The sequence below is a fragment of the Lissotriton vulgaris genome, chromosome 2_1, assembly GCF_964263255.1.
Source record: "Lissotriton vulgaris chromosome 2_1, aLisVul1.2, whole genome shotgun sequence".
NCBI classification, from domain to species: Eukaryota; Metazoa; Chordata; class Amphibia; order Caudata; family Salamandridae; genus Lissotriton; species Lissotriton vulgaris.
The window spans coordinates 1305215285-1305242124 of NC_141687.1; the positions used below are offsets into that span (position 1 = coordinate 1305215285).

At 43.8% G+C, this 26840-nt stretch overlaps 1 protein-coding gene across 1 annotated transcript in view; it reads left to right on the plus strand.

Moving 5' to 3' along the window:
* Positions 1-26840, plus strand: part of SLC15A2 (solute carrier family 15 member 2) — a 483947-nt gene that overhangs the window by 252605 nt on the left and 204502 nt on the right. The window contains exons 10-12 of the mRNA XM_086957069.1: positions 9229-9315; positions 16754-16843; positions 18764-18808. Coding sequence (XP_086813195.1) covers positions 9229-9315; positions 16754-16843; positions 18764-18808 — 222 coding nt within the window. The remainder of the gene's footprint in view (positions 1-9228; positions 9316-16753; positions 16844-18763; positions 18809-26840) is intronic.

The following is a 26840-nucleotide window of genomic DNA, read 5'->3' on the forward strand; positions in this document are numbered from 1 at the left end:
TACTATTCCAACTCCAGTCGGATCAACAGTACGGAAAGTATTGGTCTCAGGAGGGGTAACATTTAGTATTCCCACTACAGTCTGTGCAAAAATAGGGAAAGTCTTGGACTAAGAAGAGGTACAATTTACTATTCCAACTCCACTCAATGCAACAGTATGGAAAGCCTTGGACTCAGGAGGGGTAATATTTAGTATTCTCATCACAGTTGGTGCAACAGTAAGAAAGGCATTGGAATCTGGAGAGGTAAAATATACTCTTCCAGCTGCAGTCTGTGCAACAGTAGGGAAAGTACTTCACTACAAACACATACCTTATATTAATGCATGTATTATTTTAACTATTAAAAATATTAATAATACATTAAATATATACATTGAAAAACAATTAAACATAAAATATGTATTATTTTTAAAAATAATTAATATAAGACACATTATTTTATTAAATTCCAAGACCATAGTCCCACATACCTAGCAACGTACATTCAACATATATGTAAATTAAAATATAAAATTATTACACAATTTACATAATTAATTAATAATTACTTTATTAAAAATAGATAATTTATATTTACTCTATTATTTAATTAACTTCCCATCCCATGCCCCTACAAACCCAACAACCCGCCCCTGAATTATAAGTTAAAAAAATATTTTTGCACAATTTACATGTTTAATAATCAAATAAATAATTACTACTAATTAAAATAAAATGATAAATTAATTATACTACATTAACTTTCTGCCCTATAGCTCTAAAACCCTTGATTAAATAAAAAATGTAACTAACTTGAAATTAATAACAATTACTCAAACAATATAAAACATATGAATAAAGTATTATTTAAACACAGAAAAAAACTTCAAAACAATATTTAGTTCTGGTCAACAATATTTTTGCATGCAATATTTCTGTGTCACAATATAAAAAATGTGATATTTCTGCATCTCAATATTTTTACCATTAATATTTTGTACGAATACCCTATGTGTAATGCCAGTAAAGATAAACAATTGTAATCTGTCAATACTAGAGATGTGGTGGGTTATGTAATGTAGATAAAATATAGAACACAGCATTAGACATCCGAAGAGGGTACATGGTTGTGGGGTCACCGGGAATTTTAAAACGCCACAAGAGGGCCATAGACGCAGGCAGTGAGCCTCTCTCACCTGGTGCTGCCTTCTCTCAAGCTCCTGCTCTCCTAGTAGATGATTCTTGCCCCTCCAGCTCAATAATGGTAACAACTTGTCTGAGAGTTTCCTGCTGCCTTTGTAAGCACCTCTGCAGTTGCTCCATTTCAGGTTTTCATTCCTTTTCCCTCCATCATGGCTGTCTCCCCCTTTGCCTCTAACTGATTTTCCAATCCATTATGGTTCCTGTAATGTGATGTTTGGTGTAATTTCGTGTTCCTGTTCTTCTGCTCTATAAAGGCCCCAGTCTGGCTGGAGGGTGCTTCCCAACAATGCAGTGTTCCTTCAGTTGTTTTCTAGCTCCTTCCTTTTGCTGGTCGTGACTGTTCTCTCCAGAAGAATTCCACTGCTTGGTTCTTGATTCCTGGCTTTCTGCAGTCCTTTGAAGTCTTTGTCCAGCAAGGAGAGTATTTTTTTACATCTTTGGCATTTTCCTCATGACAAGGTGGCAACCTGTGGAGGGCACTGGGTTACCACATATTATATGGTGTGGTGACATTGTGGCTTCAGCTAACAGTTGCCCTTACCTCAAGTAGTAGAAGGCACAGATTCAGATTGTGGGTAAGCGTTCTGACCTCAAAACACAGATCCACATTTTGGAGTTTTCAAGTCAGTCAGAGTCACCAACATGCTTTCATCCATGTTCCTTATAAGTCTGGCTCTACCTGGAGTAGACACGTCCAGAACTATTCTCTGGAAGACTGCCTGCCAAGAAGGTACACAGTGGTGGAACATGGTTGACATTGGCCCTAATGCAGACATGTATAATTAGATCCCACCATAACAGAAAAATTCCCTGAATAGCTCCACAGATGCTTTTCACACCAGTCTCCCTGCCCCAGGATGCAACAGCAGTGACAAAAGCATTGCCCAAGATAATAGATAATTGACCATAATGTCAGCGCTTCACATTTCATAGTAGTGTTTATGATAGTACCAGTTAGTACAAATCCATAATAAATAGCAGACTCATTAGAACAAAGGGGGTCATTACAATTATGGTGAGACCGCCTCCGACAGGCTGTCGGTGGTGGTCTCACCGCCATCGTGAGGCCTTTTTCCGCCCACCGTATAATGAAGGCAGGCAGTTCTGTGGCAGTCAGAAACTCCAACCGCCACTCATCCGGTGGACTCCTGGGGCCCGCCGCTGAGGAGGCCTTCCTATCCCTTAAACTGTGGCTGTGCCCACCTGGCATCGCCATAGGATTAGGATGATCCCTCCCACCAGCCTTTCCATTGCAGTTAACCTGCCATGGAAAAGCTGGCGGGATGGCCTTTGGGGGCTCATAGTGGGCCCCCTTCACCCCGGGCCCCTTACTTTGGGTGTGGGTGGGGCACCTATGGTACCCCCCAACAGATCCCTGTACCAAGTGACAGGCACTGCATGGTGCCTGTCACGTAGTACAGGGCTATGTTACACATCCCTTTTTCCATTGCGGCAGGTGCTGCAGCCAGCAGCACCCGCCGCAATGGAAAAGGTGGGCAATATGACCTCCACAGTGGCCTTCACATTGTAATTTGGCCTGTGGGACCCCTACCACTATGTCGAGCGGTCCCCATCTCCGTTAGGGTGGTGGGTAGATGTGAGTCCACCTGCCATCCTAATCAGGCCCATAGTGCTCACAAAAATTATTTATTTGCTATACTTATACAGTCTTACAGTTATGCAATTTCTTCCTAGTTTGAAAAATCTTCATGCAATTCTCAATTCACTTTTTTTGCTCAAGGCTTGCAGCGAAGCAGTATTGGCAATTTCTTTTACTTTCTACAATGATGCTGTATTCTTACATTTGACAAATGCCAACAATGCCCTTGAAAGTGTTGATTTTTCTTAGTGTATAAACAAAAAACACATATGAACAAAGAACCATACTCAGGTTTCCCACAGAATAGCAGCGCTACACAGGCAGACCCAAATATTTGCAGAAAAGAAGCAGACACAAGGAAACACAGATGCCTAGGTGCATTTCCATGTACAGACATGTACACATGCACACACCAGACAAAGAACCCACCCCAAGTCTGGGTCCTCATTTGGCAAGCACTGTCCCAGCATCAAAGGTCAGCCCATTTCCTTTGGCCTAGGTACTTTATCAGGCAACCTTCCAATAACTGATACCATTATGATAACTTCAACTGTGACATTATAGCTATCAACTAAGGACACACGTCTCAGAAATCTTCAACAATCACTCGTGTTTTACCTTATTTTGAGCTTTACAGCAGGGAGTAGTTGGCGTGATTTAAAAATAATTTGAGGGCGGGTGTTTCTTGATACAAATTAATTTTGAGCACTATCCAAAATAGTGCACCTTAAAATTTATTTGATAAAACCTCTGAAGTTATCAGATATTCATATTAGAAATAGGGCAATCTGGAATTCTCTGATTCTCCTTGCCTGTTTTAATTTATATCATAACACCGGAGACTAACACATTTCCAATTGATTCCAAACATGGCTATGAATGATGCACCTGTGAGCCAAAATGCTTTGCCCGAAGATCAAACAGTGTGATCAAAGGAGGAAGTTTGATTAGAGTACTCCAAAATATCTGAAATATCATTGCATGACTAGAAAGGCATACATGGTCTGGCAGACACCCAGTCCCTAATTTACAAAACATGAGTTATAGAATTGTGTTGTAGGAGCTTTAGCTTTAGGCACCAGGCAGCAAAAGTGTGCAATTGATTAATTTAAGCAGCTCCAAAGTTTACACATTTTTGGCTGCCAACATATCAGGAATTAGCATCAGAAATCTGCAGGATGATTGGATACACTTATGTATTTACAGAAAAACATACACACGCTGCTTACTGATGGCAGATTCTCATTAAACTATTGGTGTAAGATTTCCATTTCGATGTATACACTATACCAAATAAAGATCCTGTGCAGGTAAAAGTGTTGAGATCACTCAATTTAAACATAGTCAGTAGACAAGCTTTTCAAGTACAACATGAGCTGGGACCCCCCCTAGACCGGTCTCTGAACTTAAAAATCTTGGCGTCTGGTTGGACTCTAAACTAACCTTCTCGTGTCATACTAAGAAGGTGGCATCTACATGCTTCGGCATTCTTCGTGGTTTGAGGCCTATCCTCAAATTTTTTGATGCCTCCACTCGCCAGATGGTGATTCAAGCCAGTGTGTCATCAAGGCTTGATTACGCGAGTTCACTGTTCCTGGGCGCTAATCAGGCGGAGGTCCTGCGACTCCAACGAGTTCAGAACGCAGCCGCCAAGGCTCTGGTAGGCCTACCACGTTTCTGTTCTGCCCGTAGTACAATCTCCAAATTACACTGGCTGCCTGTAATCAGACGCATAGAGTTTAAGACTCTGTGCTTCGCGTTTAAAATCCTTAAAACAGGCACCCCTTCCATCCTCCAGCACCTCCTGACTCTGTACACTCCCTTACGCAGCCTTCGCTCGGCAGGTCAAAATCTAGCACTTGTTCCACGCTTCCAAAAATGCAGATTAGGTGGTCGTTCTTTGACTGTGCTGGCCTCTAAGCTTTGGAACGCGCTTCCTGTGCATATTCGATCTTTAGAAGATCTTCTTGTTTTTAGAAAAGCTGTTAAAACATATCTTTTCCCTCTGCCTTATTAAAATTTCCCTACTTTCTCTTTTTCTGTTAGTTATGTTACCTTCTCAGTTATAGCGCTGGGACGCCCCTTTGCTGGGGCAGCTGTGCGCTCAAAAAATCAATTAACATAACATAACATAACATAACATGTAGCAACCATGTCCCTGAGTCTCTAGGTTCCATCTTTATGGCAAGGAATTTCCAACACATTGGTAAAGGTTTTACAAAGAAGAAGGAGACAAATTAAAAGTTTTGGGTAAGGGCTAACCTTACAAACCGTCCTATGTACTATTAGGTCAGTTTGTAAAATACTACTGGCAGGGCATTGCAGAATGACCTTCCTAATAAAAAATAGTTCAGTAGGTAAACATTTGCAAACCCCTGTGATTGGCTACAAACCAATGGATCAATGCCTCCAAGGGCAGCAGACCACCATCCCTGTGTTTGCCTTCCCAAACAGGATTTTTCTTATTTTAAAGCAGCGCCCGTTCCTTATAAGAATCAGTGCTGCTCTAAAAAAAAAGAATCCTCTTTGGGAAGACATCAGTGAGAGCAGATCTGTGGGCCACTGCCTCCTACACTTGAAGGCTGCCAACACAATTCCCAAAAGGGTGGGGTTCAATGGAACCCTTCCCATTTATGAATCAGATACCTCCTTCATAGAGTCAGCAATTGGTCAGTGGTGTGTGACCTGAGTTGGGGTTGCATCCCATCCCAAGCACACACTAAAAAAGTTGCCGCAACCTGCACTGGACTACTGAGAAGCCTATACCACATCCTGGGCTACTTCGACTCCAAGACACGTCAACTCATAGTGCAGTCTACTATCTTGTCTAGACTGGACTATGCGAGTGTCCTGCTGCTGGGAGCGAATAAAGCAGAGATAAAAAGATTCCAACGAATCCAGAACTCGGCAGCCAGAGCGATAGTAGGCCTTCCGAGGAGATGTTCAGTAAGAGCGACTTTGCAAAGACTTCATTGGCTGCCCATAGAAGCCCGGATCCAGTTCAAGGCCCTCTTATTTGCCTTTAAGATCCTGAAGAATGAAGGCCCAGAGCTTCTTCGGCCTCTGATGACCCCCTATAAACCCAAACGAAACCTCCGGTCTATGGGGCAACATCTAGCCCTGATACCCCAGACGAAAATCTGTCGCATCGGAGGTCGTTCCTTCAAGCTACTGGGGGCCAAACTGTGGAACTCCCTCCCTCTCCACATCCGTTGCATGGATGAATTGTTAGCCTTCCGAAGAGCGATCAAAACCCATCTTTTTCCCACCACATAGATCCCTCTCTCGTTCCCAGTAGATTGTGTTATGGTTCTAGCGCCGGGACGCCCCGTTGCTGGGGCAGCTGTTGCGCTCTACAAAACATATAACATATAACATAACATAACATACATTCATTTTGAATCACAATCTGAAAGGAACACCCATTTCATCCCCATTAACAAAATAGGATTAGGAATGGGTCACAAAACACATTTTAGGAGTAAGATAAACAGTTCCGACACATACATTGGATTTACAATTTTAGGGAAAGGCATTTTGCAGTAATGGACCCAACAATTGTTGGAATCGCAACTTATAAGAACATAACATTCTTTCATACATCCGACCCATAGTTGCCTGTCTCTTTGCACAGCTTGAAAGTGCAATTCAGATTTGGTCTCTTCACCACAAAGCGTTGAAAAGAGGCCTTAGCAGTAGGGTGTCACAGCTCATTTCATCCTTGTTTCCCTTCTTTCATGATTGCTTTGTATTAGTTGCACAATGCTTCATTGACGTCCTCTGCAGTTTGTATTGCTACTGATTCTTTCTGGTTATATCCTTCCCTCAAAATGGAGTACAGAGCTTTTCTAATAGAGTTTACTCACACACTCTCTGCCCCTCATGGCAACCAAAGCATGCAGTCTTCCTGTGTAAGCACAGGTAACGCACGTACAGACCTTAGCATGGACTCCAGCAAAACCTCTGCACAGGTGGTCATGCCCCTTCTTCGTCACAGAACTATAAACAATGGTATTGTTCATTCAATAGAGGGAGTTTCAAAAGATTCACAATCTTTAAAGCCCAATGTATTGTCAACAACTTTTAATAATCATAGTATTAGAATGCCAAAACATTAAATGGAGTTTGAACTATAAATATTGTGCATCTCTTTTTTTCCCCACAATTAATCTGTTCTATGTGTGTTTATTTATGTACCATGAAGTCTGTGTCCTGTTCACTATTTCCCTAATTTTCTTTGTGTATAGTATTATTTGAATACAGATACATTGTGATTTTATGAAAGAATTACAGTGTGTCCGATAATAGAATTCTATAGATATTTTTGTGCATCTTTAAGCCTTTTAGATGTGTAATTTTTTGATGCACACCCTAATGAATGAATATTATAGAACCTCTGTTTCTTAGGGTCTGATTACGAATCTGGCGGTCTTGTGACTGCTAGACTCTTGGTGGCCAGGAGTGGCAGTCCACAGTTAATCCGATTACGAGTTTGTAAGTCATAGCGGCGGTGGACTGCCAACTGCGCCAGGGAACAGTCATTCCCTGGCAGGGGCACAGGAGTGCCACAATGCATTATGCTGAGAATGGACTGGAACAATCCAGCTCAGAAATTTTGAGTTCCTGGCCTGCCAGCCTTTTCATGGTGGGACCCCGCCCTTTTCATGGTGGGACCCCGCCATGAAAAGGCAGGTTGTGCAGGAACAAAGGGAGCTTGACAGGGGCCCCATGCCCCCACCGTGAATATGACCTCAAACGGATGACATGCTTTATTGCAATATATTTTCTCCTATTCTTAGATCCACAACAAATAAAGACCTTTGGATATGCTACCTTGAAAACCCTATTCCTCTTTAAAACAAAATATTGATCCATGAAGAAGTAGTGTGTGCCCTGTAATCAATTGAGTATATAAATCAGTGATTGATGGAATGTTTGAATTAATCTCAGTGACTGGTAATCACTCCGGTCGCATCCCAATTTATTGTTATTTTTCACACCATCCACTTCAGTTTGAACCCAGCTAAATACAAATGAGTCTTTCTTGACCCAGCTCCAATAGGAATAGTTCTGCCCGAACTCCCTCAACCGTAACAGAAGCAACCTAGGACTGGTTTTCCCCTAGATATGGGCTCATCAGCCAGGCACAGCTTGTTTCCAGTGACACAATGTGCATGGACCCACAAATGGGCAATAGACACATTGTCAAATACATTTCAACATTATTTAAAATGTTATGATTTTGTTGGCCATTAGTCATCTTTTATGTCATTCAATGTTGCAAAAGTGTGTGCATCCTTAATCTCTTCTCACAATCCATTTTCATCTCTAATCCACTACTCTGTTTCCAATGTATGAAAATAATGTAAGCATTGATGAAAAAGCGCCTTATGCTTCTATAACAAGTGTGTTAGTAATGTACAACCTGCCGAGTCCATTGATAAAGGACTTTTCATCACTTGACCGACTCAGAATATTATAAGATTGGAGTACAGTTTGCCTTTATGGACCCGATAATTTGTAACAGCCTAAGTTAAAGGAATGTATAACAAGCACTTTATAATGGTGAGTACTCCCGATGACTAAGGGAAGTGTAAGGGAAAGCCAATGTTGCTGTCTACGTAAGTCTGATTGTATGTGATTGCCCTACAGACTATGTCTTGTATGTACGGGGCCGCTGGGACTGCTCTTTATTATTTAATTTTAGATCTGACACAATAAAATATATTTTTCCCCACTGGGTTTCACAACGAACCTTGACATGAGGCCTTACCCCTGTGATGAAGTGTCAGGCCAATCAATGTTATTCTTAGGGTTTTCAGTAAATGTTATGTGAGGTACACCAGACTTTTTTTAATTCCTTTAAAAAGAAAAGAATTGTCATAATATTAGACATTGTAGGCCAGCATTTCCATTTTTACTTTAGTTATCCGATGATGAATCCATTTGACATATTAGGTCCATTTTAGGATAAGGTGGGTGAACTCGTAGAACTATGTTGCCTTAAACCCTTCTGCCAATATTGCTCCATTGTATCTACTTTTATCGTTTTTATCTTATTTTAATGGATTGTATGTTTTTACTATGTTTCCTTGTTTATGTTGTATGATGCTTTTATGGACGGTGTTTGCATCTGAATAAAGACTGTTTTCATTGAATTGAATTGAGTCTGATGAAGAAACCATTTAATATTTTGTAATAGAGAAATATGAAACTTGTTGCAATAATCGCAAAATTCAGAATGTATGAAACAATACATTCAGAAATTCATTACAGCTCTCCTTTTTAATCACTTCTGGGGATGTGTGGTAACCCCATGACTGCTGAATCATCTGTATTAGCTTTTTATCTGCACATTTTACGAGCACATTGGTTCTTGAAGTATACTGTAACACAGTATTTAACTAAAGCAATCATTATGTAACATATGTGTTTCTGTCTGTAGTTTGCAATAGGGAACCGATGGAGGCATCGCTCACGGGAATATCCAAAACGGGAGCACTGGTTAGATTGGGCTGTTGATAAATATTCGGTAAGAACATTCTTATAGAGCCCATAACAAAATTGTTTTTAATTTTTTTTAGGTGAAATGAAGATTTTTTGGGACAAATTAAAATGATTCCTTGTCTTAAAAAAGATGGAGTTCCACTTTTAGAACTATCAAACTCTGTATGAAATAAATTAATTGTTCAAAACAGAAACACATGTAAATTTTCAAATCAAGAGGGATGTTCAAGCCAATATATATTCTAACAGTAATCTCCTTAAATGTTGCTTTGGATGTAATTAATCTTTCCTAAAAAAATATGGAACAGTAGAAGAAAGGATCATGGAGTGGTTTTAATCTGGTAACTGTTTTTATAATTTATTTTGCTTTTTCACAGTCCAATTCCCTTATGCGATGTCAGACAGGGGTAGACACACAGATATGTTAGGCTGTATTGCTAGTCTCACAAGCAGAAAATCAAATGAATACAAAAGAACTGCCAATTATATTTATAGGGAAAGTTATAAAGAACTGAGTGGTAGGAACTGATGAAATATTTCACAAAATATTTGATCCTGGTGGGGGGATGCACGTTTTTCTGAAGACACTTTCCTTGTAAAATATGAAACAAAATTTAACGAGTCAGCAACAATTAATTCCAAATCACTTTTTAGAAAATTACTTTTATTTATTTAGGCATTAGAATCATTTTGTGAGATTTGTAAAGTTGAAATTGTTATTTAAAAACATTTAAATACATGTTCTCACGCTATGCACATCCTGCCATAGATTCTTGAGAAGTTATACAAATTCAAGTCCAATCAAGCCATCTTTTTTAAATATACAAACCAATTCCTATGTTCTTATAAATACTGTAGGAAACCTTTAAACTTTTACAAAAGTTGCCAGGCTTATACATGCTCTGAAAGCCTTATTATAAATTATCTACAAACTTTCTTTGGCCAAGGGCCAAGGGAGGGCCCGTCGGTGCCATTCAGAGACAGTCTGAGGCAGGGCTGGGCCACCCCTCTAAAATGCTGGACTGAGTACGGTATTTTGTTTTGCATTGTACTCTATATTTCTGTAACATCTTTTGAACTTGTACTGGTCTAACCATGAGAAAGGGCAATTCTTTCAAAGGGAGGTCGGTGGCAGGGACCTTAGATGCCTTCTTACTGAGGGCAGAATCTGCCCTCATTCATGAAATTCAGCTTACTGAGCGTAGATTGTCCCTCGAACCCCCCTACCTCAGAGTAGACTCTACTTGACCCCTACACTTACGGTATCAAGTAGGGCAGCAAATAATGAGATTCCTACCTCATCAATCAGTACCCCTGTACAAGCTGTGTTAGACTCACCTATGAATATTGTTTCTTTAACATCGTCTGGACACAGCACTACTGGGCCACATGTTACTGCTAGAGGGCAAAAGGCTAAATGTAAACGTAAGCACATACATAATGTTGAATCCCCACCAAATATTGTTAAAGGAAAGGGTAAAAATACTACAAAGCAGCGTAAAGCCGCTACAAAACCACTGGGGAGGAAAGGGAAATGGGCTGTGAGTGCATGTGAATAAACGGGGCAACTAGCAAGTGCCATCGAGCAGAATGAAACAGGCAAGCCGGAGGACGAGAATTTCTGGGGTAGACTTGAGACATTGATGACGACTCTCTTAGAACCCATTCATCTAAAAATTACTAATATAGAAGCCCGACTGGTGAAAGTGGAGGAGCTGGTGCATAGTACACATCATTTAGTACAGACAGCTACCACTAATTCAATAGCCTGCTCTCTGTAAAGTGAAGGATCACGTTGTGGGTCTGCCTCCCAACCCTGTTACTGCTGGGCAATCGAAGCGTAAGGAGGTCAACACTATACCAAAATCTAATAACCCCGCTTGCATAGTTAGCGGAGCAAGCGGAGTAAACTCAGGAGGGACGGAAGGTGGACGTAATGATATAGCTGCAAATTGTACAAATAATCAGGACCATAGAGAGAATCTCTACAATCCATTACAAAATCTAAATTTACTCCCAGAAGCCACACCGTACATGGTTGTCTTGGCAAACGTTCCATCACCAGCACCCAATGTATTTGAACACTGGTCAACGCTAAGGAATAAGTCACTTTATTTCCTTACCACCAAGACTGGTCTTGAAACTTGCCTTTTTTCTGACTTTAAAATGGTTTGAAGGATTGGGTGGGTTGGTACTTCCCCCAAGTCTTTAAGTGGAGACTGTGTTGTTTTAACTTTCAGGGCTCCACATCTGGTACGTACTATTATCGAGAGGGGCTTCAATGGGCCTCTTAACCCCCATGATATAAATATACTACCTTAAGAATACTTTTATCACCCCTTGGAACCTGTAATGAATTTACGTCTCCAGCATTTAGTAGAAAATTACCCGGGAACCAGGCAGTTAAGATATTACATACCAACATATAATCGATTCGAGGCTTTGAGTGGTCTGGAAGATAACGATTGACTCCATTCTGAGTCTTGTGTAAAATCAACCTGTGATATGGGCTGGTATAATACCTGCAATAAACAGAGTTTATCCCCGGGGGAGAAAGCATGTTCTACTGCTAAATGCACTGCGAGAAGCACTGGAGCCTTGACTTATGGGAACAGAGACCTAAGGATGGATATCCAGGGCAAGTCTTGGGGCTTTTTACTTGAGCACTCGTTACACAGTTGTTCAAATAATATCTTGGGGGAACATGGGAGTGAGAGGGATGAAGGATTTAGCAACCCCAAAAATAAGATTTTAACTGGAGTTCAAGTCCTTTCTAATGATTTTTCTCAACTAGCACATGTTACCACTGCCCTATTTGAGGACGTAATTCCACCCTATACCTGTTCGACTATTGTTGAACCTCCATCCTGCCATATTGTCTCCTGGAACAATGCTGGAATACATTCGAAATTAAATAACCCATTATGGTGGGATTATATCCTACAATTTGAGGTCCTTTGCTTCCAGGAGACCTGGACCAAGGAAGCGGTCCATCTAAATGGGTATAGGACTTATCACACCCCAGCAGTTGAATCTCGGAGTGGGAGAGCTAAAGGGGGTTTGTGTGTGTATCTTTCTAATAGCATGAACCTAAAACAGATAACTGAGTTTGCCAATGATGATTACTATCAACTACTAGTGTTGGATTTGGACTCAATGTTCTCTATAGCCTTGGTCAACTTTTATAACAATATCCCACCAGGATCAGTATGTAGCATTACAAAGAATATCTTCCAATCACTGATCCGCCTAGGCAAAAGTAAAAGAAGAGACATGATGCTTTTCTTGGTGGGGGATTTTAATTGTACTCTATGTGAACATGCAGAAGATAATTTATGTTGAGCATTGTGGGAAGAGGGTGCATGTTCCTCACATTTTAGTCATACTGCTTTGGGTGAACAGTTAAATGAACTAATTACCAGTCTTGACCTTGGCTTTGCTAATAAATTGTGTTCATCACCAGCTCCCCTGCCGCCTACATTTAACGGTAGGGGTTGTCGTTCTACCATTGATTCTGTTTTAGTTACTAGCAATCGTGCACATAGCCTCCGTTCTTTTTCTGTCTCTGACAATTCATTAAGCGATCATTTTCCCTTCTGCCAAACTGTTGCATTGCCATCGAAAAAAATCTTAGGGACCAATAATAGTGATCGACTATTAGAGAACTTATCAATTGGTAGTACTAATGGTTACTTCCTACGATGGGCTATGGTAGATCAAACAGAGATGCTTAAATCAGTAATCTGCAAATGTAATTCAGAATTAGCGATATGCCTGAGTGAAGACACCACCCCTGCTACTCTATTAGCCTCATTTTTAACAATAACAAATGAAATAAGGGAGTCCCTTATTAGGCAACACAAGAGTAATAGAGGTCAAAGTGGGTGGTTTGACTCAAGGTGTGCACAAGCCTACGCACTCTTAAAAAAAGAACTGCATAAAAAAACAAGAAGTATCTTAGATGTTAGGAGAGCTAGGAGTGGTTAGAGACAGGAAAAACACGATAATTTAGCCTCAGTAACCAACGATAGCGCTGGCTTTTGGAAGGTAATTAGAACCCCATTCTTAACTAAGAAAAATGGCCCTACAATCGAGATAGCCATTCCGGAGACTCAATGGATTAAACATTTTGCCCTGGTATATGAAGGGGTTGAACCTCCAGTTGATGCCCATGATATAAGCTACCCCCCGATTCCAAGGATCTATTGTTTACCTTGGAGGAAGTCGAGAGGGCCTTACATGCCAGCCAGGGCGGTAAGGCTCCTGGCCCAGATGGGGTCCCTATATTTAAGTCGATCATACCTCTATTAGGGCCTCTTCTTGTGAAGGTGCTTAATGCAAGTTGTAACACTGGTTTCCTACCCACTTGGTTAGAGTCTACCATTGTGCCTATCTTAAAAAAGGGGGATAGGCATGACCCGGGATGTTACAGACCGATTTCCTTGTTGGATTCCATTACGAAGGTAGCTGGCTGGGTCATATTAGAACGCCTCCTGGACTGGGCCAATGAAAACTCTATTTTATCCAATTTGCAATATGGCTTTTGGGCCGGTCTGGGGACAGTAGAACAGGGTTTAATACACGAGGGCCAAGAGAGGAAACCTGTTTTTAGCCTTTGTGGACCTCTCGGCTGCTTTTGACTGTGTGGTCCACTCTAAACTATGGAAAATGCTGGGAGATTTGGGGGTTGATGTGAATAATATTTATTTTCCTAAGCGTTTTTAATGTGACGCTAAGGCTCGTGTTCGCTATGGCCTGAAAGGAGAACGCTCGGCTGCATTCCTGATTAGGAGTAGAGTCAGGCAGGATTGTGTCTTGGCTCCATTCCTTTTTAATTTGTATATAAATGGGCTTGAGGAAGCCTTGTGCAAAGATAATTTAGATTTTCCTCATGTAGCTGGCGTCCAATCCCAGCCCTCTTGTATGCGGACGATGCCGTGCTGATGTCTCGCACTCAAGTGGGCCTACAGCGCGTTGTGGACAGTTTTACCCTTTTCATGAAAGATCTGGGATTAAGGGTAAACTCTTCAAAAACTTTCATTATGCGCTGTGGCAGAGGTTTAAAGATAAATAGAGACATCTTCATTGCAGGACAAAAGCTTGAGGCCACTAAAAAAAATCGTATTTGGGTATACTCTTTTCACAGAACGATTCCTGGGTACAGGCTGTAGCAGCAAAAAAACTGTCTTTTTTTTTAGCACTGCATCTGCCCTCACTGGCTTTGCTAAAAAATTGGGTAATTCCTGAGGAACTAATAAAAATATATAAGGCAAAGTTTGTTTCCGCAGCCCTTTATGGGAGCGGGGTGTGGGGGTTTGCTGACCCAACCTCTATCCAGACGGTTGAAAACTCCTTTTTAAAACACATCTTAGCCATCCCAAGTGACACTTCAGGATGTATTTGCCATGCACAGTTAGGTCTTCCATATATTTCTGATTTAATTAGACTTGAGCCTGTGCTATTGTGGCACAGGCTATGGACGAAAGAGGAAACTAAACTGAATAGAGATATCCTCTTAGACACATTGAAACTGGAAGGAGTAATGAGGATTCCCTGGCTGAGATATGTTTGGAAATTTTTCAAGGATCTCGGAAAACCAGATTATTTTTTAAATCCTCTTACCGTAATGGCAGTGACTAAAAAGGATTTGAGGAAAGAGGGTCTTATGCTGCTGGACACCCTGAGAATGACTTCTGAGATTTTTAAAGCCTACAGTCCTGCATAATCAACTAATGTTAACTACTTTTTAACATTCAGCCCTATTTAATTTTTATTCCCGGTGCTTATGATAGATTTTTATTAACCCGTTTTAGGCTGGGGATCTTTCAAAGATTAGTCAGTTTTCCTGTAACTAATGATTGGTCGCGAGACCTCCAGCCTTGTCCCTGTGACAATATTTTCCCCCAAACTATGATTCATGTTATTTTATTTTGTAAATTTTACTCTACTGTTAGGCTGTTGTTGGCACCTATTTTAAAACAGTCCGGGTAACGCCAATGTCGCCCAGCTTTATTGTCATTTCAATTTTTAGATAATGAAAATGGTGTTCTAAGAATTACAGCCTTCCTGAAAAAAAGTTCTTTATCTGAGGAATGTATGTCCACTTAAATGCTTTTTTTGCACTGTAATGATGCCCCTCTGCTGCTTTTTTTATATATATTATTATGTAACACTGTAATATTCAATATGATTTTATGTTACGCTCACTATGAAATTTTATTATATGAAATTGTTTATGTATTTTATAACTGTGTGCTTTTATGATTGCTATTTATCAATCGAATAAAGCCGTTTTTGAATTGAATACAAACTTTCTAAACATTGTGGAAGTTCATAGTTAATCAGGAGTACTAAAAACATGGAGCTGCTCGGTTAATAACATTCAGAATAGCTGTCACTATTTCTATTGCTGATATTCACATATTTGATAAAAACAAGCCAAATGTTTGAAAAGGTACATATTATTTAGGAGCTAAAAAAACTTTACAATGATAAAAATACAGTTGGCGTCTAAAACATTACAAAAGGAAGTTATAATGTTTTTGTTTTCTTTTGATGAGTCAATGTCGCGTTTTGTGTTAACATGGGAGAAGACATGAATGGGAACCAGTGGGTCTGTCAAATCTCCCCTAACTGAATTACACATACTATTGGTTCTTCAACTAAATGGGGATAGAATATTTTGCCAATACCAATTCAAAGATTGAATGTGATATATTGAATCCTAGATGGATGTCAATTCTTTACGGTTAAACTCTGACAAGCCATAGGTTGCCATCCTACGCACTTCCTCCAAAAAGTAAAACATTTGTGGGAGATGATGACCTACTGATTTGCCTGCCCCAGTTACATCCAATCATCTTGTAATTTAGAAATAATTTTGCTTCTCAACAACATTTCATGGAGCATATAAACAGCTTTCCCTCTGCTAGCTTCCTTACTTGAAAAGTATAAAGGAAAATCAACCCTCTGATTTAAAAAAAAATGTAGTTCAGAAGATGATTCCTTCTTAACTGTTTCTTGGCCTTCTACTATACTTTGTCAGCATTTTCAAAGCATTCCAAACACCAAAGCCCCCTTGATTCTGGGACTGAAAGAGCATGCCTGTAGTTACCCACCCAAAATATCTTTGCTGACCATAAATGACTAAACACAGTTTATGCCCCTTTGTCAGAATGGTAACCATCAAACTGCAGCAAGTTATATTCAGGGAATCTCTACACTGTATCTTCCATCCATTCTAGGATGCACACTTTTTCTTACCTTGACAGCATATATATATATATAATGAACCTAATAGATATGGAGTTGAGAATGCCAAATCTATATTCATGTATACTTATATTGTTGATGCATTGCAAATACAAATTGTGAGGTTGAACCTGCTTTCTAAAGCAGATCTATAGAAAGAGAACACAGCTAGTAAGTCAATAATGTTATTTTCTTTCTTTTATTTACTACAGACGAAACTCATTAAGGAAATTAAAATGGTGACACGAGTGTTGTTCCTATACATCCCACTGCCAATGTTTTGGGCTCTGTTTGATCAACAGGTAATACAATTCTGCTTTGGAAATTAGATCTTTTTACATAGAAGGAATATTGCTGTTGGTGATTATATGAAATAAAGGAGCTTAAGGGTCTTAATTCATGATCATATTTCTGCAAAAATATTGATTTCGTTGAAAATCTATAGAAATAGGCTAAACACCAATATTGAGAACCACACAAGAAATCATATTTGCGCAAACATGTGAAGGCAAGATGAGTTACTTGTAAACGGTACAATTCCAATTCTAAGACAGCCCCAGCACAAGAATTGTATAGTGATCAGTAGGAGAATTGCGTTTCCATTCTATTGGCTATAAAAAGGAAAAACTCTACACATTTGACCAACTATTTGATGTTTGTAGAAACTGAGTATTTGATTGAAACCACAGAGAAGGAACTACAGCAGGACTTACAGGGAACAGTTATCTAGACTTGGACAAGCATTGAGAAATGTTATAGAGACATATATAGAGTGTAAAAAAAACGATTCCATAAACAAGTACAGTAAATAGATGATGATAATATGCATGGGATTTCTTTTGGAATGCTGTATAAAAATGTATATCCAGTACCGAAAACAAGACAGTATGTTAATAATCAGCTTCAGAATACAAGCCAAAAAATTAAGCCCTTACTCTTTAAAATAGTCCTAAATCCATAGAGGCATACATCTATGCCCACAACTTGCAGGGATTGTTGACTTTCACCTAATTCACAAAACCCAAAGGGAAAAGTATGAGAGATGGCGGCTGATTGTGTAGATTGCCAACATTGCAGAAAATACTATGCAAAAGGATAGAAGTGACTGTTAAATTTGATTGTTTATCTTCTCATCACCAGATAATGATTTCCCAATTGAAAACTTTCCTTACTGCCATACAAATACAGTAAAGGGGAACCCTGTATGTACTGTCCCACAGTCACTGCAGCACTTAAATTTTGCACATTTTAGTGTAAGTTCGAAAAGCAGAAATGTGTTGGAATGCTATTACAGATATTTGACATTATTTTGGTAGGCCAATTTCCCACATACAGCCATAACTTATGGTTGTGGAAAAGTCAAGAATCCATTTTAATTTCCCCCAGTAGCGAGATGCATTAGTGAACGTAAAAATTTCAGATCCGAACTTTGTTAATCAGGGCCAAATTATATGCAGGCAGCTCACTCAGGCCCCTAAACCCCCTGCCAACATGAGGTCTGTTAAACTGTAATAAGAGGATAGCACTTCAGAACATCATGCGCACAGTATGTTTTAGCATATGTCTTTGTCTTGAAAAAAGGCTGTAATTTGGGGTGGGTGAAATATTCCTTTCCACACATATTTTGGCTGAATTTTGGTGACTCCACATTACTCTTGTAACACAGACTTCTGGTCAAATTCCACCAATTTGTTCTCATGCTCTGCAACAGAACATTAAATTGGTGAGCAAGAGTGAGATTTGTCTTCCTCTCCTGCAATTTAAATTAGTTTGGAGGACATCTGGCATGATTTTTCAAACTAAGGCGGTCAGAAGGCTGGCACTTGAGTAGAAAATCTATTCCAGCAGCAGCAAAATCAACTCAAGTAGCTTGGACAGTCTGACACCGCATGGTGGCTTTCCCTCTGATTTTTCAGCACAGGACCAGTTACCTGCGCTAAGTCATAGCTCGAGCATCATGATATGCCTATGTCCACCTGTTGGAGGAACTCCACGGAATCTTGCAGAGTTTTTATATAACTCTGTGGAATTCTGTGGAGAGAAACTCTGCCCACCTCTAGCTGTAAAGGGAGACCTCACTGACCAAGGAGATTAAACTCAGAATTTAGTGACCCAAAATGCATACTGTTAGATCAGGAACATGAACGTATATTTATTAAAAGACTAGGATATTATTATTTTTTACATATATGTGCTAAAAGACTATTCAATTATTTTTTAAGGGCTCCAGGTGGACATTGCAAGCTACAAGGATGGATGCTGATTTTGTAAGTACTTTGAAATAGTTGAGCTTTAAATTGTAGTGCCTTTTGCTTTCTATTGGGTAAAACCTAGCAAAAGGCACTGTAAGTCTGTACATGGTCCAAAGCAAGCCTAAAGTCGGTGAGTAATAGAAGATGAAGCTTAGTTGTGGATGGTTAATGTGCTGTAATGTAGTGTTCTTTAACAAGGTGGATCTTTAACTCTTTTCTAAACGAGAGCAGCGTTGGGGCAGTCCTAATAGATGTGGGGATGTTGTGCGAGATGCTGTGTGCATCGATAGAAAAAAAGGCCTGTTGTTTTGTTTTTAGGTTGAGCATTCAAAACCTCTTGTATATACTTATATATTAGTATATACTGATATGTGTATGTACTTTGTGGGCTCTGGAGAACAGCCCTAGGACTTGTCTGCTTCCGCTTAGGGACCGTTTTTTCTGTTGAACTGGGTCTATTTAACTGTCTTAATAAAAAAACGACCAGTAAAATACCAGAATTGCCTTCTGCTGAGGGACTTTATTTTTTTTAATTTTTCTCTAGATTTTACTCCACAGAAATTGTCTTCCATGAGCACCCGTAGACAATAATATCTTTTTAAAATCTTGTATTTTCAGTGATAAGACCACCCAAGGCCTTGACTTTATATTAAAAACAGAGCTTTGGACTATACCATTTCCAGCTGAAAGGCAATAGTTCTTTCCATGTGTTCCAATACCTGGCATGTCACATAGTTTGGTGCTTACTTTTCACAATATTAAAGAACAGTAGGTGTTTCAGCACCCAGGCTAATGTGCTGCATAGCTAAATACATATATGGTCCCAAAGGCCAGACCGATTGCATTGCAAATGCTTGTTTTTCTTTTTTACACTACTTAGTCTGCAATCTAATGGTGTTCCTGCTGTGGGTGTGATGTGATGAGAACCTCCAGGGATTGTGTCTGCAGGATAAGCTGGGCTGATGGTTGTGATAGCTTTGTAAGTGATGCAGCTGCTTTTGAAGATGATGCAGGCTGGCAAGGGTGGCCAATGGTGTTCCATCATGGTGGAGTTGATGCGATTAATTTTCTTCAGGCCCTGGATGATTTGTGTTGCAGCTTGTAGGAAGCTCGTAAGGGTGCCAGTGTGAAGTCTATGAGGCATTGAAGTAGGGCATTACCACCATCCAGATGCAAGAGTACACTGGTTTGAATAGTATATTTGAAGTCATTTTCTGGAAGAAACAATTTGACCTTCTTTAGAAGAGAGAGCTGGTACCAAGCCCTCTTTGGTTTTTTGGAAATGTGTTCCTTAAGGGAGAGGTTTGTGTTCAGTGTGATTCCAAATGATTTTCCCTTCAGTGAGAGTTGAAGTTCAAAGCCATCAATGTTTATGTCATTGAGCCTAGTTTGTACTTAGTCTTGTTCTTTGTAAATACTAGGAAGGATGTCTTGGTTGGACTGAAATTTACGTTGGTGCTGGACATCCAAGTCGGGATGATATGCAAATAGAGTTTGAGGCATGGGATGTCTGAAACATATACAACAAAAGGGTGTATCTGACAAAGGAAAGAGCTAGCAAGAAAACTCACTGTGTTTTAAAAAGAACCTTCACCCGCCAACCTAGTTGGTGACATGCTTCATATTGGGTTCTCACCAGGGAGGCGGAGTGCCTCTCCAGTGTGCTTCAACGCCTGATGACAGCGGAACAGTTTTTTATGTGAGTGCAAATCGTGAGTGGTGCAAAAAGTGGTTTTAAAAAGGTGCCTCAGTTTAATCCCAAGACAATTTTAATGGTGGAAAACTGGGCACTGTTAAAAACAAGAGCGTTGGATGCGTAAAAACTGGTTTTAGTAGACCAGTTACATCCTAGTGTAAAAAGAAACAAATGGTCAACATGTTTCTGATTTTCTGTATATTCAGTGAAGCATTCATCAGGACCAAAAAAACACCACAGCGGTATGTGCCCGCTAAGGCACACCCTTACCTGTGATGGAATAGACCACATAAAATCACTGTTATTATCGTGCAGCCTTCAGGATTTCTGAAAGCTGTTGAATCTGTTGAGACAAAGAGATAAATGGACAACACAATTCACTAGGCACATAATATATGGAAATACGCTGACTTGGAAATGTTTGCTGAGTGATTAGGTGCATGCCTTCTATTGTGCTCTTCAAAATACAGCAGCAGAAATTGCTAGCAAATTTCAATGAAACGGTAGTGATAGTGACAGATAGTGTATCAGTCCTATCACAACTCATTCTTTAATTCCTTCAATGTTGTACTTATTAGACTAAATGACACCGGACCCTTGAGCCCTTGAGACAGGAAAACAGGCATATATTTCTGCCGTTTTGCATGGGTACATACCGGCAATATCGTGTTTAGAACCTTAAAGTAAAATATTGCCACATAGAAACCTAGAGAGGGTTAAATCACTGAGTTTGGTGGTGAAGGCATGCTTAGTGCATGATCGGTGTGAAAACACGGGTTTAAATAAACAAGTTCAAGTTCCAAAAAAAACTCGTTCTGGCTTACGTGAAGTTTTGATTGACCTCAAGTTAGGCATTTGGTCAGAGACATCACCATTGTTGCATAGGTGCGTCTTTGTGGGCAAAGGGTACTTACTTCCTAAAAGTCTGCCGCCCGCTGAACACCTGCCTGCTCCCTTCTGAGGACTCCGATGATAACGCGTCGTCCATGTCGGAGGTTTGTAAAAGAAGTGCCCAACCGGGGGACCAGTTGTGGTGACATAATTGCACTTAGGTCTCGTGTTTGCGGGGGCCCTGGGAAAAACAACTATAACGCTGAGGTTACAGCCACTGCAGTGCTTCCTTCTTGAGTGGAGAGCAGTAAAACAAGGTGTTCCCTTGTGTCATCAGAGTTACAGTTACGCGATTATATGCCTCGTACCTGCAGCAATTGGATTACTATTGTGCCTGATTCAAGATCCCATTCTTCGTGAAGGGGTAACTTTATTCAGACAATGCCCTGCCATAACCCTTATGTTTAGCAAAGTGTTCTCACGTGACAGCATTAGTTAAGTCACGTGATTCTGTGTAGTGTATCTGCTAAAGTTGAAAAACTAGCACACATTTTTTTTTTAAACTAAAAAAGGACAAAACTTTGAGACAGTGGTACTGATCATAAGCATTGAGTCAATTCCTAACAATATTAAAAAGATTGCCAGTAAAGGATCTCCCCCAATTTATTTAGTGGGCCATCCCTAATCTCATGATGTTACCATTATTTTTGCAAGAAGTTATACCTCTGGTAGAACTCCCCTTGATACTGCCAAGGTAATACTTGTATCTGGAGACTGACTCATCTCAAGGTTCTGCTGACTGAGGGTCCCTACCAACCGCGCGAGGACACGTGACAAAGTTAGCGCAGTGGTCTCCGGGCTACACTGTGTGGGAATGCGTATCTGGTGAGGTTGGCGCGCGCTCTTTTACAAGCACAAACGTGATTGGATGTTAATGACATGCTTGCTAGCAGTTAACGTCCAGCAGGAAGTTTTAGGTTGTGTTTTTAGGTCTCGAGGCTAGGCAGCGCTTGCACTGAATCTTCCAGACATGCTCCATTCTGATATGGACTTTAATATGCCAAAAGCCAAAACTCTTAAACAGAAGCTGGCATGGACTCCAAAATGATGCGGTGCATAATGAATTTAATAAATAATTAAAGTATTGTTTCATATATATATGGTCTCATGCCGGCTGGGCTTTGCTCCGCTGTGGCGATTTGGAGGCTCCCCTTACTGGTTGGGTGTATCGGCCGGGCTTCGCTCCGCCGAGCGACCTACCCCCACTTCTCTCCTGTCTGGCTGGGCTTTGCTCCGCTGGGCAGGACTTCAAATCCCAGCAGCCCTACCCCAGGACGCCGCCACTGCTGTCATCAGCCTGCGCCAGGAGGCGCTTAAAGATCAGCGCTCTTTCGAGGACCATGTGCTGCTCTGAGAGGGTCTCACGCCGGCCGGGCTTTGCTCCGCTGAGGCGATTTGGAGGCTCCCCTTACTGGTTGCGTGTAGTGGCCGGGCTTTGCTCCGCCGAGTGACCTACCAACACTGCTCTCCTGTCTGGCCGGGCTTTGCTCCGCTTGGCAGGGCTACAAATCCCAGCAGCCCCACTCCAGGATGCCGCCACTGCTGTCATCAGCCTGCGCCAGGAGGCTCTTAAAGATCAGCGCTCTTTCAAGGAACGTGTGCTGCTCTGAGAGGGTCTCACGCCGGTCGGGCTTTGCTCCGCTGAGGCGATTTGGAGGATCCCCTTACTAGTTGGTTGTAGCGGCCGGGCTTCGCTCCGCCGAGCGACCTACCCCCACTGCTCTCCTGTCTGGCCGGGCTTTGCTCCGCTGGGCAGGACTACAAATCCCAGCAGCCCCACCCCAGGACGCCGCCACTGCTGTCATCAGCCTGCGCCAGGAGGCGCTTAAAGATCAGCGCTCTTTCGAGGACTGTGTGCTGCTCTGAGAGGGTCTCACGCCGGCCGGGCTTTGCTCCGCTGAGGCGATTTGGAGGCTCCCCTTACTGGTTGGGTGTAGCGGCCGGGTTTCGCTCCGCCAAGCGACCTACCCCCACTGCTCTCCTGTCTGGCCGGGCTTTGCTCAGGTGGGCAGGACTACAAATCCCAGAAGCCCCACCCCAGGACGTCGCCACTGCTGTCATCAGCCTGCGCCAGGAGGCGCCTAAAGATCAGCGCTCTTTCGAGGACCGTGTGCTGCTCTGAGAGGATCTCACGCCGGCCGGGCTTTGCTCCGCTGAGGGGATTTGGAGGCTCCCCTTACTGGTTGGGTGTAGCGGCCGAGCTTCGCTCCGCCGAGCGACCTACCCCCACTGCTCTCCTGTCTGGCCAGGCTTTGCTCCGCTGGGTAGGACTACAATTCCCAGCAGCCCCACACCAGGACGCCGCCACTGCTGTCATCAGCCTGCGCCAGGAGGCGCTTAAAGATCAGCGCTCTTTTGAGGAATGTGTGCTGCTCTGAGAGGGTCTCACGCCGGCCGGGCTTTGCTCCGCTGAGGTGATTTGCAGGCTCCCCTTACTGGTTGGTTGTAGCGGCCAGGCTTCGCTCCGCCGAGCGACCTACCCCCACTGCTCTCATGTCTGGCCGCGCTTTGCTCCGGTGGGCAGGACTACAAATCCTAGCAGCCCCACCCCAGGAAGCCGCCACTGCTGTCATCAGCCTGCGCCAGGAGGCGCTTAAAGATCAGCGCTCTTTCGAGGACCGTGTGCTGCTCTGAGAGGGTCTCACGCCGGCCGGGCTTTGCTCCGCTGAGGCGATTTGGAGGCTCCCCTTACTGGTTGGGTGTATCGGCCGGGCTTCGCTCCGCTGAGTGACCTACCCCTGCTGCTCTCCTGTCTGGCCGGGCTTTGCTCCGCTGGGCAGGACTTCAAATCCTAGCAGCCCTACCCCAGGGCGCCGCCACTGCTGTCATCAGCCTGCGCCAGGAGGCGCTTAAAGATCAGCGCTCTTTCGAGGACCATGTGCTGCTCTGAGAGGGTCTCACGCCGGCCGGGCTTTGCTCCGCTGAGGAGATTTGGAGGCTCCCCTTACTGGTTGGGTGTAGCGGCCGGGCTTACCTCCGCCGAGCGACCTACCCCCACTGCTCTCCTGTCTGGCCGGGCTTTGCTCCACTGGGCAGGACTACAAATCCCAGCAGCCCCCATCCAGGATGCCGCCACTGCTGTCATCACCCTGCGCCAGGAGGCGGTTAAAGATCAGCGCTCTTTCAAGGAATGTGTGCTGCTCTGAGAGGGTCTCACGCCGGTCGGGCTTTGCTCCGCTGAGGCGATTTGGAGGCTCCCCTTACTGGTTGGGTGTAGCGGCTGGGCTTCGCTCCGCCGAACGACCTACCCCCACTGCTCTCCTGTCTGGCCGGGCTTTGCTCCGCTGGGCAGGACTACGAATCCCAGCAGCCCCACCCCAGGACGCCGCCACTACTGTCATCAGCCTGCGCCAGGAGGCGCTTAAAGATCAGCGCTCTTTCGAGGACCGTGTGCTGCTCTGAGAGGGTCTCACGCCGGCCGGGCTTTGCTCCGCTGAGGCGATTTGGAGGCTCCCCTTACTGGTTGGGTGTATCGGCCGGGCTTGGCTCCGCTGAGCGACCTACCCCCACTGCTCTCCTGTCTGGCCGGGCTTTGCTCCGCTTGGCAGGACTACAAATCCTAGCAGCCCTACCCCAGGACGCCGCCACTGCTGTCATCAGCCTTCCGCCAGGAGGCGCTTAAAGATCAGCACTCTTTCGAGGACCATGTGCTGCTCTGAGAGGGTCTCACGCCGGCCGGGCTTTGCTCCGCTGAGGCGATTTGGAGGCTCCCCTTACTGGTTGGGTGTAGCGGCCGAGCTTCGCTCCGCCGAGCGACCTACCCCCACTGCTCTCCTGTCTGACCGGGCTTTGCTCCACTGGGCAGGACTACAAATCCCAGCAGCCCCACTCCAGGACACCGCCATTGCTGTCATCAGCCTGTGCCAGGAGGCGCTTAAAGATCAGCGCTCTTTTGAGGAACGTGTGCTGCTCTGAGAGGGTCTCACGCCGGCCGGGCTTTGCTCCGCTGAGGCGATTTGGAGGCTTCCCTTACTGGTTGGTTGTAGCGGCCAGGCTTTGCTCCGCCGAGTGACCTACCCCCACTGCTCTCCTGTCTGGCCGGGCTTTGCTCCGCTGGGCAGGACTATAAATCCCAGCAGTCCCACCCCAGGACGCCGCCACTGCTGTCATCAGCCTGCGCCAGATGGCGCTTAAAGATCAGTGCTCTTTCGAGGACCGTGTGCTGCTCTGAGAGGGTCTCACACCGGCCGGGCTTTGCTCCGCTGAGGCGATTTGGAGGCTACCCTTACTGGTTGGGTGTAGCGGCCAGGCTTCGCTCCGCCGAGCGACCTACCCCCACTGCTCTCCTGTCTGGCCGGGCTTTGCTCCGCTGGGCAGGACTACAAATTCCAGCAGCCCCACCCCAGGACGCCGCCACTGCTGTCATCAGCCTGACCCAGGAGGCGCTTAAAGATCAGCACTCTTTTGAGAAACGTGTGCTGCTCTGAAAGAGGGTCTCACGCCGGCCGGGCTTTGCTCCGCTGAGGAGATTTGGAGGCTCCCCTTACTGGTTGGGTGTAGCGGCCGGGCTTACCTCCGCCGAGCGACCTACCCCCACTGCTCTCCTGTCTGGCCGGGCTTTGCTCCACTGGGCAGGACTACAAATCCCAGCAGCCCCCATCCAGGATGCCGCCACTGCTGTCATCACCCTGCGCCAGGAGGCGGTTAAAGATCAGCGCTCTTTCAAGGAATGTGTGCTGCTCTGAGAGGGTCTCACGCCGGTCGGGCTTTGCTCCGCTGAGGCGATTTGGAGGCTCCCCTTACTGGTTGGGTGTAGCGGCTGGGCTTCGCTCCGCCGAACGACCTACCCCCACTGCTCTCCTGTCTGGCCGGGCTTTGCTCCGCTGGGCAGGACTACAAATCCCAGCAGCCCCACCCCAGGACGCCGCCACTACTGTCATCAGCCTGCGCCAGGAGGCGCTTAAAGATCAGCGCTCTTTCGAGGACCGTGTGCTGCTCTGAGAGGGTCTCACGCCGGCCGGGCTTTGCTCCGCTGAGGCGATTTGGAGGCTCCCCTTACTGGTTGGGTGTATCGGCCGGGCTTGGCTCCGCTGAGCGACCTACCCCCACTGCTCTCCTGTCTGGCCGGGCTTTGCTCCGCTTGGCAGGACTACAAATCCTAGCAGCCCTACCCCAGGACGCCGCCACTGCTGTCATCAGCCTTCCGCCAGGAGGCGCTTAAAGATCAGCACTCTTTCGAGGACCATGTGCTGCTCTGAGAGGGTCTCACGCCGGCCGGGCTTTGCTCCGCTGAGGCGATTTGGAGGCTCCCCTTACTGGTTGGGTGTAGCGGCCGAGCTTCGCTCCGCCGAGCGACCTACCCCCACTGCTCTCCTGTCTGACCGGGCTTTGCTCCACTGGGCAGGACTACAAATCCCAGCAGCCCCACTCCAGGACACCGCCATTGCTGTCATCAGCCTGTGCCAGGAGGCGCTTAAAGATCAGCGCTCTTTTGAGGAACGTGTGCTGCTCTGAGAGGGT